This window comes from Lethenteron reissneri, chromosome 3 (assembly GCF_015708825.2).
Source record: "Lethenteron reissneri isolate LAM-NWPU_2019-01 chromosome 3, ASM1570882v1, whole genome shotgun sequence".
In the NCBI taxonomy this organism is placed as follows: Eukaryota; Metazoa; Chordata; class Hyperoartia; order Petromyzontiformes; family Petromyzontidae; genus Lethenteron; species Lethenteron reissneri.
This window is the reverse complement of record NC_083781.1, coordinates 2,177,782-2,192,948: the sequence shown is the minus strand read 5'-3', so window position 1 is coordinate 2,192,948 and position 15,167 is coordinate 2,177,782. Positions and strand designations below refer to the sequence as shown.

General features: G+C 44.2%; 1 protein-coding gene across 2 annotated transcripts in view; it reads left to right on the top strand.

The window, feature by feature from the left end:
* Positions 1–6,193: 6,193 nt before the first annotated feature.
* The window catches only part of LOC133345080 (BAI1-associated protein 3-like), a 58,111-nt gene continuing 49,137 nt past the window's right edge, over positions 6,194–15,167 (top strand). Inside the window, exons 1-2 of one of the 2 annotated variants that reach the window (XM_061555544.1) lie at positions 6,194–6,211; positions 6,743–6,847. In XM_061555544.1, the coding sequence (XP_061411528.1) occupies positions 6,821–6,847 (27 nt within the window). In that variant the 5' untranslated portion in view covers positions 6,194–6,211; positions 6,743–6,820. Of the gene's footprint in view, positions 6,212–6,678; positions 6,848–15,167 lie in introns of those variants that run through there. The other variant, XM_061555537.1, reaches the window with a different exon arrangement.

Here is a 15,167-nt window from a genome sequence, read left to right as displayed (position 1 = left end):
GTCCCCCCTTGTCACACGGCGTCACAAAAACCAGACCCTCCCTCAAATATGACGTCACAAAGCTCTGCCCCCCCCCCCCCCAAATAAAATAAAACATGCCTCAAATCACTTTAAACTATTGTCATTGTAGTGCGTATTTAATGTGGCGCTGCACTCTGATGTTGTAAGATAAAACATTTATTTATAAGTCTATTTAATTAAGTAGAACATGTTGTCTATATTTATTTAAAGTTGGGCATTTTGATGTGACGTCACATTTCTCAATGCCCCCCCCCCCCTCGTCACACATTGTCACGAATGTTTAACCGCCCGCCCCCCCCACTAGGTGCGTGACGTCACTTATGGACGGCCCCATATGCGCTCACAGAAGGCCGTGCAACCGTTGGATTGTGGAAAGCGAAATTCGTGTTTCGTGTGGATATCCAGGCGTGGGAAGGAGGCATTATTTATCGCGTTACTTGGTGAGGTGTTACTCCATTTGTTGCGATGTAGATTTGCAACGTTCCTGAAGCGGCTCACAACAGGCGGAGTGAAACGTCTGACGTCGTGCCCAACGACACATTTAAAGGGCTAGACCCCATTTGGTGAGTTTCTCCCGTTTGTGTTTAAGAACATAAATACACATTTAGCCATAAGAAGAGCAGTAATTTTGTGGACAATGTCACAGTGTGTTTTATGGTACGTAGTGGACGGGGGATGAGTTACTGGATAGCAATGTAACGATACAACATGTCACATTTCTAAACATTAAACACGCACTATTACTATGGTCCATAACCAACGTTGTTGGGTTAGATCGCGTTATTTATAAATGTGTCGTTAAACCCGCCACCAACCCGCCACGGCCAACTTAGTAAGGTTTGTCACGTAAGGGGCCGTCCATAAATGACGTCACGCACCTGGGGGGGGGGGGGTGAGAAATGTGACGTCACATCAAAATGCCCAACTTTAAATAAATATAGACAACACGTTTTACTTAATTAAATAGACTTTTTTTTATAAATGTTTCCTCCTACAACATCAGAGTGCAGCGCCACATTAAATACGCACTACAATGACAATAGTTTAAAGCGATTTGAAGCATGTTTTATATATTTCGGCGGTGGGGGGCAGAGCTTAGTGACGTCATATTTGAGTGGGGGTCTGATTTTTTGTGACGCCGTGTGACGAGGGGGGGGGGGTCAAAAATCGTCAAAAATCGCGTGACGTCATTTATGGACGGCCCCTTGTGGGGAGTGGTGGTGCACCAATTAACGAGCTGCGCCACAAACCCATCAACCCATCACGTTCAATTCCCTCTCATGGCCACCGCCAGTGACAATTATCGTAACCAGTCCTGCGCCTCCCCCAGTTCGACTCAGCCTCAAATGAGTACCTGGTCCGATGTGGAAACATCGCCGCTTGGGAGACAAATGCGGCCGGGCGTGGTGCTGGCCAACCCACCCCCTCGTGTGCCGTGCCGGCCTTCGTAGGGTGTTCGCTAACAGCACTTGCCCCTACAGTCTTTTTAAAGGCTACACAGGACGGTGTTCCGACGTTTCGCTCCAGGTGCTGAGTTTCATTTCCTGAAGAAGAATAAAAAAAGCACCCCCAGATTTTTCTATTAAACGTCAGAATATCATTGCCGAGCAATAGTCGGTAAACCCCCCAAGACGGGCGCATCGCAGAGCCACGCCAAGTGTATTTAACGCGTCATCAGAATGTCCAACTTTTATTATGCCGGGACTCCAGCTTTCGAGTGTGGCGCAACGTTGCATTTGTTTTTTTGCCGCACCGCTCACATAACCCGTCTGACAAGAAGCTCACTCGGCGCTGAGGGGGGGCTTTGCGAAGCCAAGAGACTTCGCGTGGAAAGGGGGAACGCAGAAATGGGAGCTTGGCAGAAAGGTCTGCTCTTTACAACCCCTCTCGACATACACACACACATATACAATGGCAAGCAGAATAAAAAAAAGTACGCACGTGTTTTTTTTACTCTGCTTTTTACACGTGGGATTATCAACCAGGGACTTTATTTCACCACTCGATATTTTCCAGACCACTTTTCTAGGCTGGCTTTGATTAAGGAATGATCGGCATAAGGCACTATACCACTTTCGGGTACAAGCTACGTCTATCCACAATGGCCATCTAATAATTATACTCTCGATTCCCACAATCCTATTAACAGGTTTGTGATACCTGTCGATGCAGTATCCTGATGACAAAATAATACAAGTGATGGATGTGGCGTGCCAAACATAATGACCGGGACGCTGTTCCGGATTGTTCCACCTGAATCTATAAGAGTTATAGTTTTGGTAAGATCACGTAAATATAAATGTGTCGTTCAACCCGCCACCACCCGACATAGCCAATTAGTAAGGTTTGTCGCGTAAAGAGAACATGACAATCCTCTTCTACTTCAGCACGCCGCTTGTGTGTTGGAGAGCAAACCCACAAGATTTGCAATTCGAGTACCGTGACGTTTCCCCGGCAATTACAACCTTGCAACCAGCCTCATCAGGCGACCGCCAGAATTGAAATTAACGACCGAGTAGATTATATTGTCAAATACACGGGGGGAGGGGGGAAGAAACCCGTTTAGCCAGTTACCCAGCTACATTCAGTGGCGACGGCCCGCAACAATCAGAGCTTCCTGGCAATCTTCCAGCAGACAGTCAAGAAGCTGGAGACTGATTATTTGTAAATAGTACATGTGTGATTTCAAATAATACATTTAAAATATGCAGTTTGCGTATTTCTCTCATGTTCTTGTGCTAAACCATGTATCTCTCTCTCCTTTGCCAATCCATGAGCAGCCAACCTTTCTAAAGGCATGCTCTGCCCAAGTCCACTCGCTTGCTGATGGTTTACGGTCGTCAGGGAGCATAAACCACCATCAAGCAAACTCTCCCGGTCATCCTCGCAGCAGCTGGCTAACCATGAAAAGACGGTCACCGCATCGCGCGCTTTCAGGGGCCGTCTGGAACGCTCTTGCTCTCCGATATTAGAAAGCCACTGGAACTGCGCACTTTTAAATCACCCCAATTGAAAACTTTTTTTTAACTGCTTTGTGTGTGTAGTTTGTTTTCCTTCCCCCGCACCTCCGATGAACATGGTTGGCTACGTACGGTGCGAACGAAGTTCAACATAAACACATGCTGTTTAACCTGCGCATGTTCTCTGATCCACGTTAATCTTCCTATCTCTCTTCGTCGCTAATGAACGTGACGTGCAAAACCGGAATGCGGGAGGTGGGTGTTGGTTGTGTACAGGGTGGTCCACGTGTCTTGTGACTCCAAATTAATTGACCTCTAACATTGTTTTCTTTTGCATATTTATTTGTTTTAAATAAACCTTACTTTGAAAAATAATGTGAAGTTTTAATTGACCATAGCGCAATTAGGATTGTCACATGACCATAATACAGGTTACTGTAATCATGAACAAAAAATATAATTTTAAATCACGTACAATTCATTGTCAAATGTTCATGTTACTCTTTCAAGGTGCAGTACTCTTGTGTAATGCTAGCAATTGGGTCATCCAGCCTCCTATTCATTGACAATACGAGCCTGAAGCTCTGAACTTTGGACCAGGACACAAACGTGTCAATCACCGGACATGGGCCACTCAAAAATATGATGCCTTTGTTAGTATCTTTTAAATTTTTTCACCTTGGTTTAAGGGATTTTTGCCAAGGTTATTTTTGCATAGGTCTGGAAAAATATCATAGGTTTTGTAAAATGTTCAATGTTTTCTCTTTACAGTATGGACGGTTCAAGATGTAAGTCAAAGTTTAAAGAGAGAGAATAATTTGACTTCGGACTATATTTCAGCGGGGAAGTTTTCAACCACTTAATTGGTGTTTGTTATACACGTGGGGAGAAACCCCAGCACCCAGAGAACACCCACGCGGGAGAGGGAGCAAGGCTCTGTCCCCGTACAGATGGAAACAGATGGCGATTCGCCCATTTTCTGTCCCGCCATCTCCTGGCGAGCCAGGGGTACAGCACCTCCTCAACACCCACGGGCAAGGGAGTTGCACAACATCCGTGTGTGATCCAACAACCCTGGCCGCCACAGTTGCTGGGTTACAGGCGACGTGCATAGCCACCATTTGGCCGAGATAAATTAAGGTTCTCCAGATTTCCTGTACTTATCGTTTTGACACCCTTACAAGACTGCTGGAGCAAGTGCTGTTAACGAGCACTTATGAAGGCCGGAACGGCACACGAGGGGGTGGGTGGCCAGCACCACGCCCGGCCGCCTTTGTCTCCCCGGTGGCGATGTTTATACATCGCACCTGGTACTCGTTTGAGGCTGAGTCAAACTAGGGGAGGCCCAGGAACGATTCTGATCATCGTCACTGGTTCTGGTCGTGAGCGGGAATCGAACTCGGATAGTCGGGGATCGTAGCGCAGCGCACTAAGCACTACAATACCGCTCCCCACAAATACACACACACACCCTACACACACAGCTTAAACACACACACACCTTACACACACTCCGTACACATACACGCCTTACACACACTCCGTACACACACTCCGTACACACACAGACACACCTTACACACACACACATCTTGCCCACACACCGTACAATAAACACGTTATCTCCTCGACTGTACAGCGCTGGGGGGATGTTGTCGCGCTCGTTGTAAAGAGCAATCAGCGGTTCTCGTGAAAGTGTCTGAAACCCCACCTCCCCACCCGCCCCAGCATCATATACATGGGCACAACCATAGTATGAAAAAAATTTACCCGTAAAAACAAAGTTTTTCACTATAAATCCTTTATATGCGTGGCATCGGTTTTATTTTATTATTCATTTCTGTTTTTCTTGAGTAAGAGTTTCATTTTTATCACATTGGTATTTTAAATTAAATATGAATTATTTTTTTCCTAAAAAGTGGAAAATTTTGGAAAAAAATTTTCACGAAAATAAATTGTCACGCACGAGTCTGTGTGCAAAATGTCAGCTCAATTGGATCACGGGAAGTGGGTTAAAAAACGACCGAAAGATTTGCACGGTCGCAAGCGCGCAAGCAAGCAAGCAAGTGAACTTAATATAAAGGATTTAAAAAACACATTCCTGCGGAGGGAGCTGGTAGGAACGTTGGGTTGCTCTGTCAATGGCCAGGGTCAACGGCGGCGTGGTGTATTCCGCAAATATGCCCGACTGTGAGTGCGGGCACAAGCCGGCGTGAGTAGGTTAAACGTTGCGTTTTATAAGGGCACCACGGGGTGACCAGCCCCTCCCCACCCAGCCCCACCCCACCCAGTCCCTCCCCACCCTCCCCTCCCCACTCAGCCCCACCCTCCCCACCCAGCTCCTCCCTCCCCACCCTCCCCACCCTCCCCACCCCACCCTCCCCTCCCCACCCAGCCCCGCCCTCCTCATCCAGCCCCTCCCTGCACGACGGACGGACGGACACAATAATCCCCTGTGGGCTGGTGTAACCAGAAGGTTTCTACCAGTAATACGACTCGGTTTTACCCTTTCTAGCAGTGAAACGAGGCGTTCAGATGTGCAAACACCAATTAGAAACGTTTAGCAAGGAATCAAGTCTGCATTCACCACACGTACATGTGGTGATCATGCAAAAACAAACTCTAATCTATGCATTGTCTTTGAAACTGATTGGCCTATACCAGAGACAGCTGCCTTCTTCATGGCCTCGTCTCACTACCAGTGTCAATGCCACACGTATCAGAGCATTTATAGCTCGCGGTGAGCAGCTGTATCATGGGATAGCTGTTTTGCCAGTGTCAAAGTATGAAAAAATAAAAATTAGGTTGCAAAATGTTTCTATTTTGTGTTTGAACATCTTAACACCTCCTGTTTTATTGCCAGAAAGGGTAAAATCTGTTCTTATTGTTTCATACTTTGATACTGACAAAAAGGTCACATTGCGTACAACCACCACCTTTAAACTTCGTACTGGAATTGTAAAGCGTTGTGGGGTGAACTCTGCCTGCACATCGGGCGGTGGTGCTGAAGCCGAACACGAATCGGCACGTTTTGTTGACGTGGCACACATTACTAATTGGCTGTGTCGGGTGGCGGCGTGTTTAACGACACATTTATATATTTACGCGATCTAACCCAGTTTTTGTTTTAATACGTTGATTACCCCCCCCCCCCCCCGCCACCCCCGGTTGAGTGCCGTAGGTAGCCGGAGGTCGCCTTACTCTCACTTCCCTCCAATTAGCTGAGCCGGGTGAGTCCGGGGGCTGGGTTGGAGCCTCGCGTGGGGTGGGAGAGACGCGGGGTGACTGAGTGGGTCGCGGTGAGGTTGGGTGGGTGGGTGAGACGCGGTGTGTGTGGGTGGGAGAGACGCGGTGTGGGTGGGTGGGTGAGACGCGGTGTGGGTGGGTGGGTGAGATGCGGTGTGGGTGGGTGGGTGAGACGCGGTGTGGGTGGGTGAGACGCGGTGTGGGTGGGTGGATGGGTGGGTGGGTGAGACGCGGGGTGGATGGGTGTGTGTGTGGGTGGGTGAGACGCGGTGTGGATGGGTGTGTGTGTGGGTGGGTGAGACGCGGTATGGTTGGGTGGGTGAGACGCGGTGTGGGTGGGTGGGTGAGACGCGGTGTGGTGGGTGGGTGAGACGCGGTGTGGGTGGGTGAGTGGGTGAGACGCGGTATGGTTGGGTAGGTGGGTGGGACGCGGTGTGGGTGGTTAGGGGGAAGTGCTTGAGCTTAATGGACTCCCAGGCACCTGACCAACCTCCGGCGCGCCTGTTCACCTGCAGTCACCGTGGCATGGGGGTCCAGGTGTGACCACGCGTCTCCCTCCGAGCGACTGAGAACCGCAAGCAGCCACAGCAGCAATGGACAAAAGTAATCAGATAAATCAGGTAAGGCGTTCAGCCTGTAACATCTGTGTGTGCGCGCTTTACACATTTGTGCAACGGGTTCATTGACGTGTGTGGATCGTATAGTGAACCACTGTCCGTATGGACGTATGTTGAACTTCTTTCGCACCGTACGTAGCCAACCGTGCTAATCGGAGGTGCGGGGGAAGGACAACAAACTAAACACCGCCTGCAGTTCTGTTACAAGGAACAGCAAAACCACGCGAACTCTCGCTCCTCAAATCGTCTCGTCTCGGCCGGCAACAGACCTCGACCCTGACCATTTGGCTCCTGAACACAAAGATGGAACAGAATTGACTTGTACACGTCGTCTCACAAGCTAAGATTCGTTTTGTTCAAGCTTGAGAACCGATGTGCCAAAGTGGATGATGCACCCTCCACCGAGCTACACGTGGATTGTTTGCTCATCTCCATTGGTGGCCATTGGGGGTGGAACTTCCACATTCCTATGGAATGAGGCAGTCGCTACGTAGGATGCAACACTGTCGAGTTATCGCCGTCGTGCATTGAGGAGGCCTCTGTGGAGGAGGCTGCTGCTGGGCAGCTGGAGGCAGTCGCCCTCCAGCAGCAACGGAGGGCAGAGGAGCGGCGCCGCTCACAACAACGAGCGGAGCGCCGGTCGGATAAAATGCAGCGAGTTGGCATCGTAGAGGGTTACAGCTGGTGTGCGTCTATCGGTCATCTCAGTCCGCCAACTCATGGCACCTGCTGGGGTCTGTCCCGAGACCTCATGCCAGCGAGCCTTCGACACTTCACGTGAAAGCCTCAAAGTGCACCTGGCCTGGCACCGGCGCCATGGTGACATCACCGTCACTTAGTGGCGAATGGTGGTGGTAGTTGTGGTATTGGTGGAGCGGTTAGCGCTACGCTGCGCTACGAATTCTTGCTCACGGCCAACACCGGTGACGATTATCTGAACCGATCATGGGCCTCCCCTAGATCGACTCAGCCTCAAATGAGTACCTGGTGCGGTGTGTAGTCAACATCGCCACTCAAGAGACAAAGGCGGCCGGACGTGGTGTTGGCCACCCACCCCATAGGTGGCTCGCTGAGAGCATTCGCCCCAGTAGTCTGGGGCAACGATAACGATAGCTAATCGATAATTCAATTTGTCGCGTTGACAACTGGGACGACCGCGATAAGGAGCTTCATGGCTCATAGGATTCCTCCGGCGTTGAATAAAAACTCCGACGAACAGTGAGAGAGATCGGTCGCGCAAAACTCCTCCAGACCGAAGCGAATAGAAACCCGGGGCGGGCGGGCGGGCGGGGGGGCATTTAATTGAGACGTGGGGGAGAGGTGACCTTCGAGCCCAGCTTAATAATTAACTGGTGACGAACGGTCAGGCCCCTTGACAAGGAATAACTTGAGCACTGTACACCCACCCTTGAGCTTAGCAAAGGTCGCTTCGCAGTCACCGTGCCCAAGTCGTTTGAGATGTGGGGGCGAAGTTTTGCAAGAGAGTCGCGGCTGTGATGATTCCTAGTCAAGGGGGTCGGGGCAACATGCGGCTCGTTCGGAGCCGCATTGCGAGTGGCTCTTTGGCTGCTCACTCCCAAGTGGCTCTTTGGCTGATCACTACCAAGCGGCTCTTTGGCTGATCACTCCCAAGCGGCTCTTTGGCTGCTCACTCCCAAGCGGCTCTTTGGCTGATCACTCCCAAGCGGCTCTTTGGCTGATCACTCCCAAGCGGCTCTTTGGCTGATCACTCCCAAGTGGCTCTTTGGCTGATCACTCCCAAGCGGCTCTTTGGCTGCGCCCTTTCGGGGAAGCCGTTTTAGAAAAAAATAAAACCCCTTTAATCTTCAACGTAATTGAACTCGTGATAATTAGCAAAGTATTAAATATGGCAGGCAATGGGCCACCGTGGCAAGTCTTGGTTGCTAACAAAATGTCCAGCAACCAAACTGCGTTGTTAAATAACAACTCAGGGTGAACACAAACAAACTAGACGCAGTTTATTCCATCGCGGATCTTGTTAATTTAAGTCAGAATGTCTTGTTGTTGTTGTCGTCTGCTGCTGTATACCTGCTGCGGTGTCTCTGTTTGTGTACATGTAGCTCCGCGTGTGATGCGGCTCTCGGAACTCTTTTGGTCAAAGGGGCCGTCCATAAATGACGCCACGCACCTGGGGGGGGGGGGGGGGGTCAGACATTTTGTGACAATGTGTGACAGGGGGGGGGTGTTTGAGAAATGTAATGTCACATCAAAATGCGCAACTTTAAATAAATATAGACAACACGTTCTACATAATTAAATAGACTTTTTAATAAATGTTTTCTCCTACAAGATCAGAGTGCAGCGCCACATTAAATACGCACTACAATGACAATAGTTTAAAGCGATTTGAAGCATGTTTTATTTTTTTTGGGGGGGAGGGGGGCAGAGCTTTGTGACGTCATATTTGAGGGGGGTCTGACTTTTTGTGACGCCATGTGACGAAGGGTGGAGGGGGGTCAAAAATCGTCCAAAATCGCGTGACGTCATTTATGGACGGCCCCAAAGACAAAACAACGACGCCTCTTGCAAAGCTCCGCGGGGCCACCGGCGGGCCCTGGTGGCCCTCAGTGCGGCCCCTGAAGTGAGGCCTCCTCCACCCCCGACACACAGAGTGAACACACCACCCCATCATCATGATCGTCGTGCTGCTGTCAAACACCAACAATGTTTTCAAATGTGTGGTGGCCCTCACACTGATGTGATGTCTTGTTGGCTAAAGTGGCCACCACCTCTAAAAAATAGTCAAGAACACTGCTCTAGTTATACATTAGTGAAGAACACTGCTCTAGTTATACATTAGTGAAGATCACTGCTCTAGTTATACATTAGTGAAGAACACTGCTCTAGTTATACATTAGTGAAGAACACTGCTCTAGTTATACATTAGTGAAGAACACTGGTCTAGTTATGCATTGGTGAAGAACACTGCTCTAGTTATACATTAGTGAAGAACACTGCTCTAGTTATACATTAGTGATGAACACTGCTTTAGTTATACATTAGTGAAGATCACTGCACTAGTTATACATTAGTGATGAACACTGCTCTAGTTATACATTAGTGAAGATCACTGTTCTAGTTATACGTTAGTGAAGAACTCTGCTCTTGTTATACATTAGTGAAGAACAATGTTCTAGTTATATATTAGTGAAGAACACTGCTCTAGTTATACATTAGTGAAGATCACTGCTCTAGTTGTACATTAGTGAAGAACTCTGCTCTAGTTATACATTAGTGAAGAACACTGCTCTAGTTATACATTAGTGAAGAACTCTGCTCTTGTTATACATTAGTGAAGATCACTGTTCTAGTTATACATTAGTGAAGAACACTGCTCTAGTTATACATTAGTGAAGAACACTGCTCTAGTTATACATTAGTGAAGAACTCTGCTCTTGTTATACATTAGTGAAGATCACTGTTCTAGTTTTACATTAGTGAAGAACACTGCTCTAGTTACACATTAGTGAAGATCACTGCTCTAGTTATACATTAGTGAAGAACACTGCTCTAGTTATACATTGGTGAAGATCACTGCTCTAGTTATACATTAGTGAAGATCACTGCTCTAGTTATACATTAGTGAAGAACACTGCTCTAGTTATACATTAGTGAAGAACACTGCTCTAGTTATACATTAGTGAAGAACACTGCTCTAGTTATACATTAGTGAAGATCACTGCTCTAGTTATACATTAGTGAAGAACACTGCTCTAGTTATACATTAGTGAAGAACCTCCTAGTTATACATAGTGAGATACTGCTCTAGTTATACATTAGTGAAGAACACTGCTCTAGTTATACATTAGTGAAGAACACTGCTCTAGTTATACATTAGTGAAGAACACTGCTCTAGTTATACATTAGTGAAGAACACTGCTCTAGTTATACATTAGTGAAGAACACTGCTCTAGTTATACATTAGTGAAGAACACTGCTCTAGTTATACATTAGTGAAGAACACTGCTCTAGTTATACATTAGTGAAGAATCACTGCTCTAGTTATACATTAGTGAAGAACACTGCTCTAGTTATACATTAGTGAAGAACACTGCTCTAGTTATACATTAGTGAAGAATCACTGCTCTAGTTATACATTAGTGAAGAACACTGCTCTAGTTATACATTAGTGAAGAACACTGCTCTAGTTATACATTAGTGAAGACACTGCTCTAGTTATACATTAGTGAAGATCACTGCTCTAGTTATACATTAGTGAAGAACACTGCTCTAGTTATACATTAGTGAAGAACACTGCTCTAGTTATACATTAGTGAAGAACACTGCTCTAGTTATACATTAGTGAAGAACACTGCTCTAGTTATACATTAGTGAAGAACACTGCTCTAGTTATACATTAGTGAAGAACACTGCTCTAGTTTATACATTAGTGAAGAACACGTGCTCTAGTTATACATTAGGAAGAGCAATGCTCTAGTTATACATTAGTGAAGACACTGCTCTATTAGACATTAGTGAAGAACCTGCTCTAGTTATACATTAGTGAAGAACTACTGCTCTAGTTATAAATAGTTGTAAGAACACTGCGTCTAGTTATAACTTCAGTGAAAACACTGCTCTAGTTATACATTAGTGAAGACACTGCTCTAGTTATACATTAGTGAAGAACTACTGCTCTAGTTATACATTAGTGAAGAACACTGCTCTAGTTATACTTAGTGAAGAACACTGCTCTAGTTATACATCAGTGAAGACACTGCTCTAGTTATACATTAGTGAAGAACACTGCTCTAGTTATCATTAGTGAAGAACACTGCTCTAGTTATACATTAGTGAAAGAACCTGCTCTAGTTATACATTAGTGAAGAACACTGCTCCTAGTTATACATCAGTGAAGAACACTGCTCTAGTTTATACATTAGTGAGACCTGCTCTAGTTATACATTAGTGAAGACACTGTTCTAGTTATACATTAGTGAAGAACACTGCTCTAGTTGAATACATTAATGGAAGAACACTGTCTCTAGTTATACATTAGTGAAGAACACTGCTCTAGTTATACATTAGGGAGAACACTGCTCTAGTTATACATTAGTGAAGAACCTGCTCTAGTTATACTTAGTGAAGATCACTGTTCTAGAAGAACACTGCTCTTAGTTATACACTTAGTGAAGAAACCTCTGCCTAGTTATTACATTAGTGAAGAATCACTGCTATAGTTATACATTCAGTGCAGAACACTGCTCTAGTTTATACATTCAGTGAAGAACATCTGCTTCTAGTTATACATTAGTGAAGAACACCTGCTCTAGTTATCCATTCAGTGAAGAACACTGCTCTAGTTATACATTAGTGAAGAACACTGCTCTAGTTATACATTAGTGAAGAACATCTGCTCTTAGTTATACATTAGTGAAGATCACTGCTCTAGTTTATACATTAGTGAAGAACACTGCTCTAGTTATACATTAGTGAAGATCACTGCTCTAGTTATACATTAGTGAAGAACACTGCTCTAGTTATACATTAGTGAAGAATCACTGCTCTAGTTATACATTAGTGAAGATCACTGTTCTAGTTATACATTAGTGAAGAACTCTGCTCTAGTTATACATTAGTGAAGAACACTGCCTCTAGTTATACATTAGTGAAGAACACTGCTCTAGTTATACATTAGTGAAGATCCTGCTAGTATACATAGTAAGAACTACTGCTTCTAGTTATACATTAGTGAAGACACTGCTCTAGTTATACATTAGTGAAGAACACTGCTCTAGTTATACATTAGTGAAGAACACTGCTCTAGTTATACATTAGTGAAGAACACTGCTCTAGTTATACATTAGTGAAGAACACTGCTCTAGTTATACATTAGTGAAGAACACTGCTCTAGTTATACATTAGTGAAGACACTGCTCTAGTTATACATTAGTGAAGAACACTGCTCTAGTTATAGATTAGTGAAGAACACTGCTCTAGTTATACATTAGTGAAGAACACTGCTCTAGTTATACATTAGTGAAGAACACTGCTCTAGTTATACATTAGTGAAGAACACTGCTCTAGTTATACATTAGTGAAGAACACTGCTCTAGTTATACATTAGTGAAGATCACTGCTCTAGTTATACATTAGTGAAGAACACTGCTCTAGTTATACATTAGTGAAGAACACTGCTCTAGTTATACATTAGTGAAGAACACTGCTCTAGTTATACATTAGTGAAGATCACTGCTCTAGTTATACATTAGTGAAGAACACTGCTCTAGTTATACATTAGTGAAGAACACTGCTCTAGTTATAACTTAGTGAAGAACTCTGCTCTAGTTATACATTAGTGAAGATCACTGCTCTAGTTATACATTAGTGAAGAACACTGCTCTAGTTATACATTAGTGAAGAACTCTGCTCTAGTTATACATTAGTGAAGAACACTGCTCTAGTTATACATCAGTGAAGAACACTGCTCTAGTTATACATCAGTGAAGAACACTGCTCTAGTTATACATTAGTGAAGAACACTGCTCTAGTTATACATTAGTGAAGAACACTGCTCTAGTTATACATTAGTGAAGAACACTGCTCTAGTTATATATTAGTGAAGAACACTGCTCTAGTTATACATCAGTGAAGAACACTGCTCTAGTTATACATTAGTGAAGAACACTGCTCTAGTTATACATTAGTGAAGATCACTGTTCTAGTTATACATTAGTGAAGAACTCTGCTCTAGTTATACATTAGTGAAGAACACTGCCCTAGTTATACATTAGTGAAGATCACTGTTCTAGTTATACATTAGTGAAGAACTCTGCTCTTGTTATACATTAGTGAAGAACACTGTTCTAGTTATATATTAGTGAAGAACACTGCTCTAGTTATACATTAGTGAAGAACACTGCTCTAGTTATACATTAGTGAAGAACTCTGCTCTTGTTATACATTAGTGAAGAACACTGCTCTAGTTATACATTAGTGAAGAACACTGCTCTAGTTATACATTAGTGAAGATCACTGTTCTAGTTATACATTAGTGAAGAACACTGCTCTAGTTATACATTAGTGAAGATCACTGTTCTAGTTATACATTAGTGAAGAACACTGCTCTAGTTATACATTAGTGAAGATCACTGTTCTAGTTATACATTAGTGAAGAACACTGCCCTAGTTATACATTAATGAAGAACACTGCTCTAGTTATACATTAGTGAAGAACACTGCTCTAGTTATACATCAGTGAAGAACACTGCTCTAGTTATACATGAGTGAAGAACACTGCTCTAGTTATACATTAGTGAAGAACACTGCTCTAGTTATACATTAGTGAAGAACACTGGTCTAGTTATACATTAGTGAAGATCACTGCTCTAGTTATACATTAGTGAAGAACACTGCTCTAGTTATAAATCAGTGAAGAACACTGCTCTAGTTATACATTAGTGAAGATCACTGTTCTAGTTATAAATTAGTGAAGAACACTGCTCTAGTTATAACTTAGTGAAGAACACTGTTCTAGTTATACATTAGTGAAGAACACTGCTCTAGTTATACATTAGTGAAGAACACTGCTCTAGTTATACATTAGTGAAGAACACTGCTCTAGTTATAACTTAGTGAAGAACTCTGCTCTAGTTATACATTAGTGAAGATCACTGCTCTAGTTATACATTAGTGAAGAACACTGCTCTAGTTATACATTAGTGAAGAACTCTGCTCTAGTTATACATTAGTGAAGAACACTGCTCTAGTTATACATCAGTGAAGAACACTGCTCTAGTTATACATCAGTGAAGAACACTGCTCTAGTTATACATTAGTGAAGAACACTGCTCTAGTTATACATTAGTGAAGAACACTGCTCTAGTTATAAATTAGTGAAGAACACTGCTCTAGTTATATATTAGTGAAGAACACTGCTCTAGTTATACATCAGTGAAGAACACTGCTCTAGTTATACATTAGTGAAGAACACTGCTCTAGTTATACATTAGTGAAGATCACTGTTCTAGTTATACATTAGTGAAGAACTCTGCTCTAGTTATACATTAGTGAAGAACACTGCCCTAGTTATACATTAGTGAAGATCACTGTTCTAGTTATACATTAGTGAAGAACTCTGCTCTTGTTATACATTAGTGAAGAACACTGTTCTAGTTATATATTAGTGAAGAACACTGCTCTAGTTATACATTAGTGAAGAACACTGCTCTAGTTATACATTAGTGAAGAACTCTGCTCTTGTTATACATTAGTGAAGAACACTGCTCTAGTTATACATTAGTGAAGAACACTGCTCTAGTTATACATTAGTGAAGATCACTGTTCTAGTTATACATTAGTG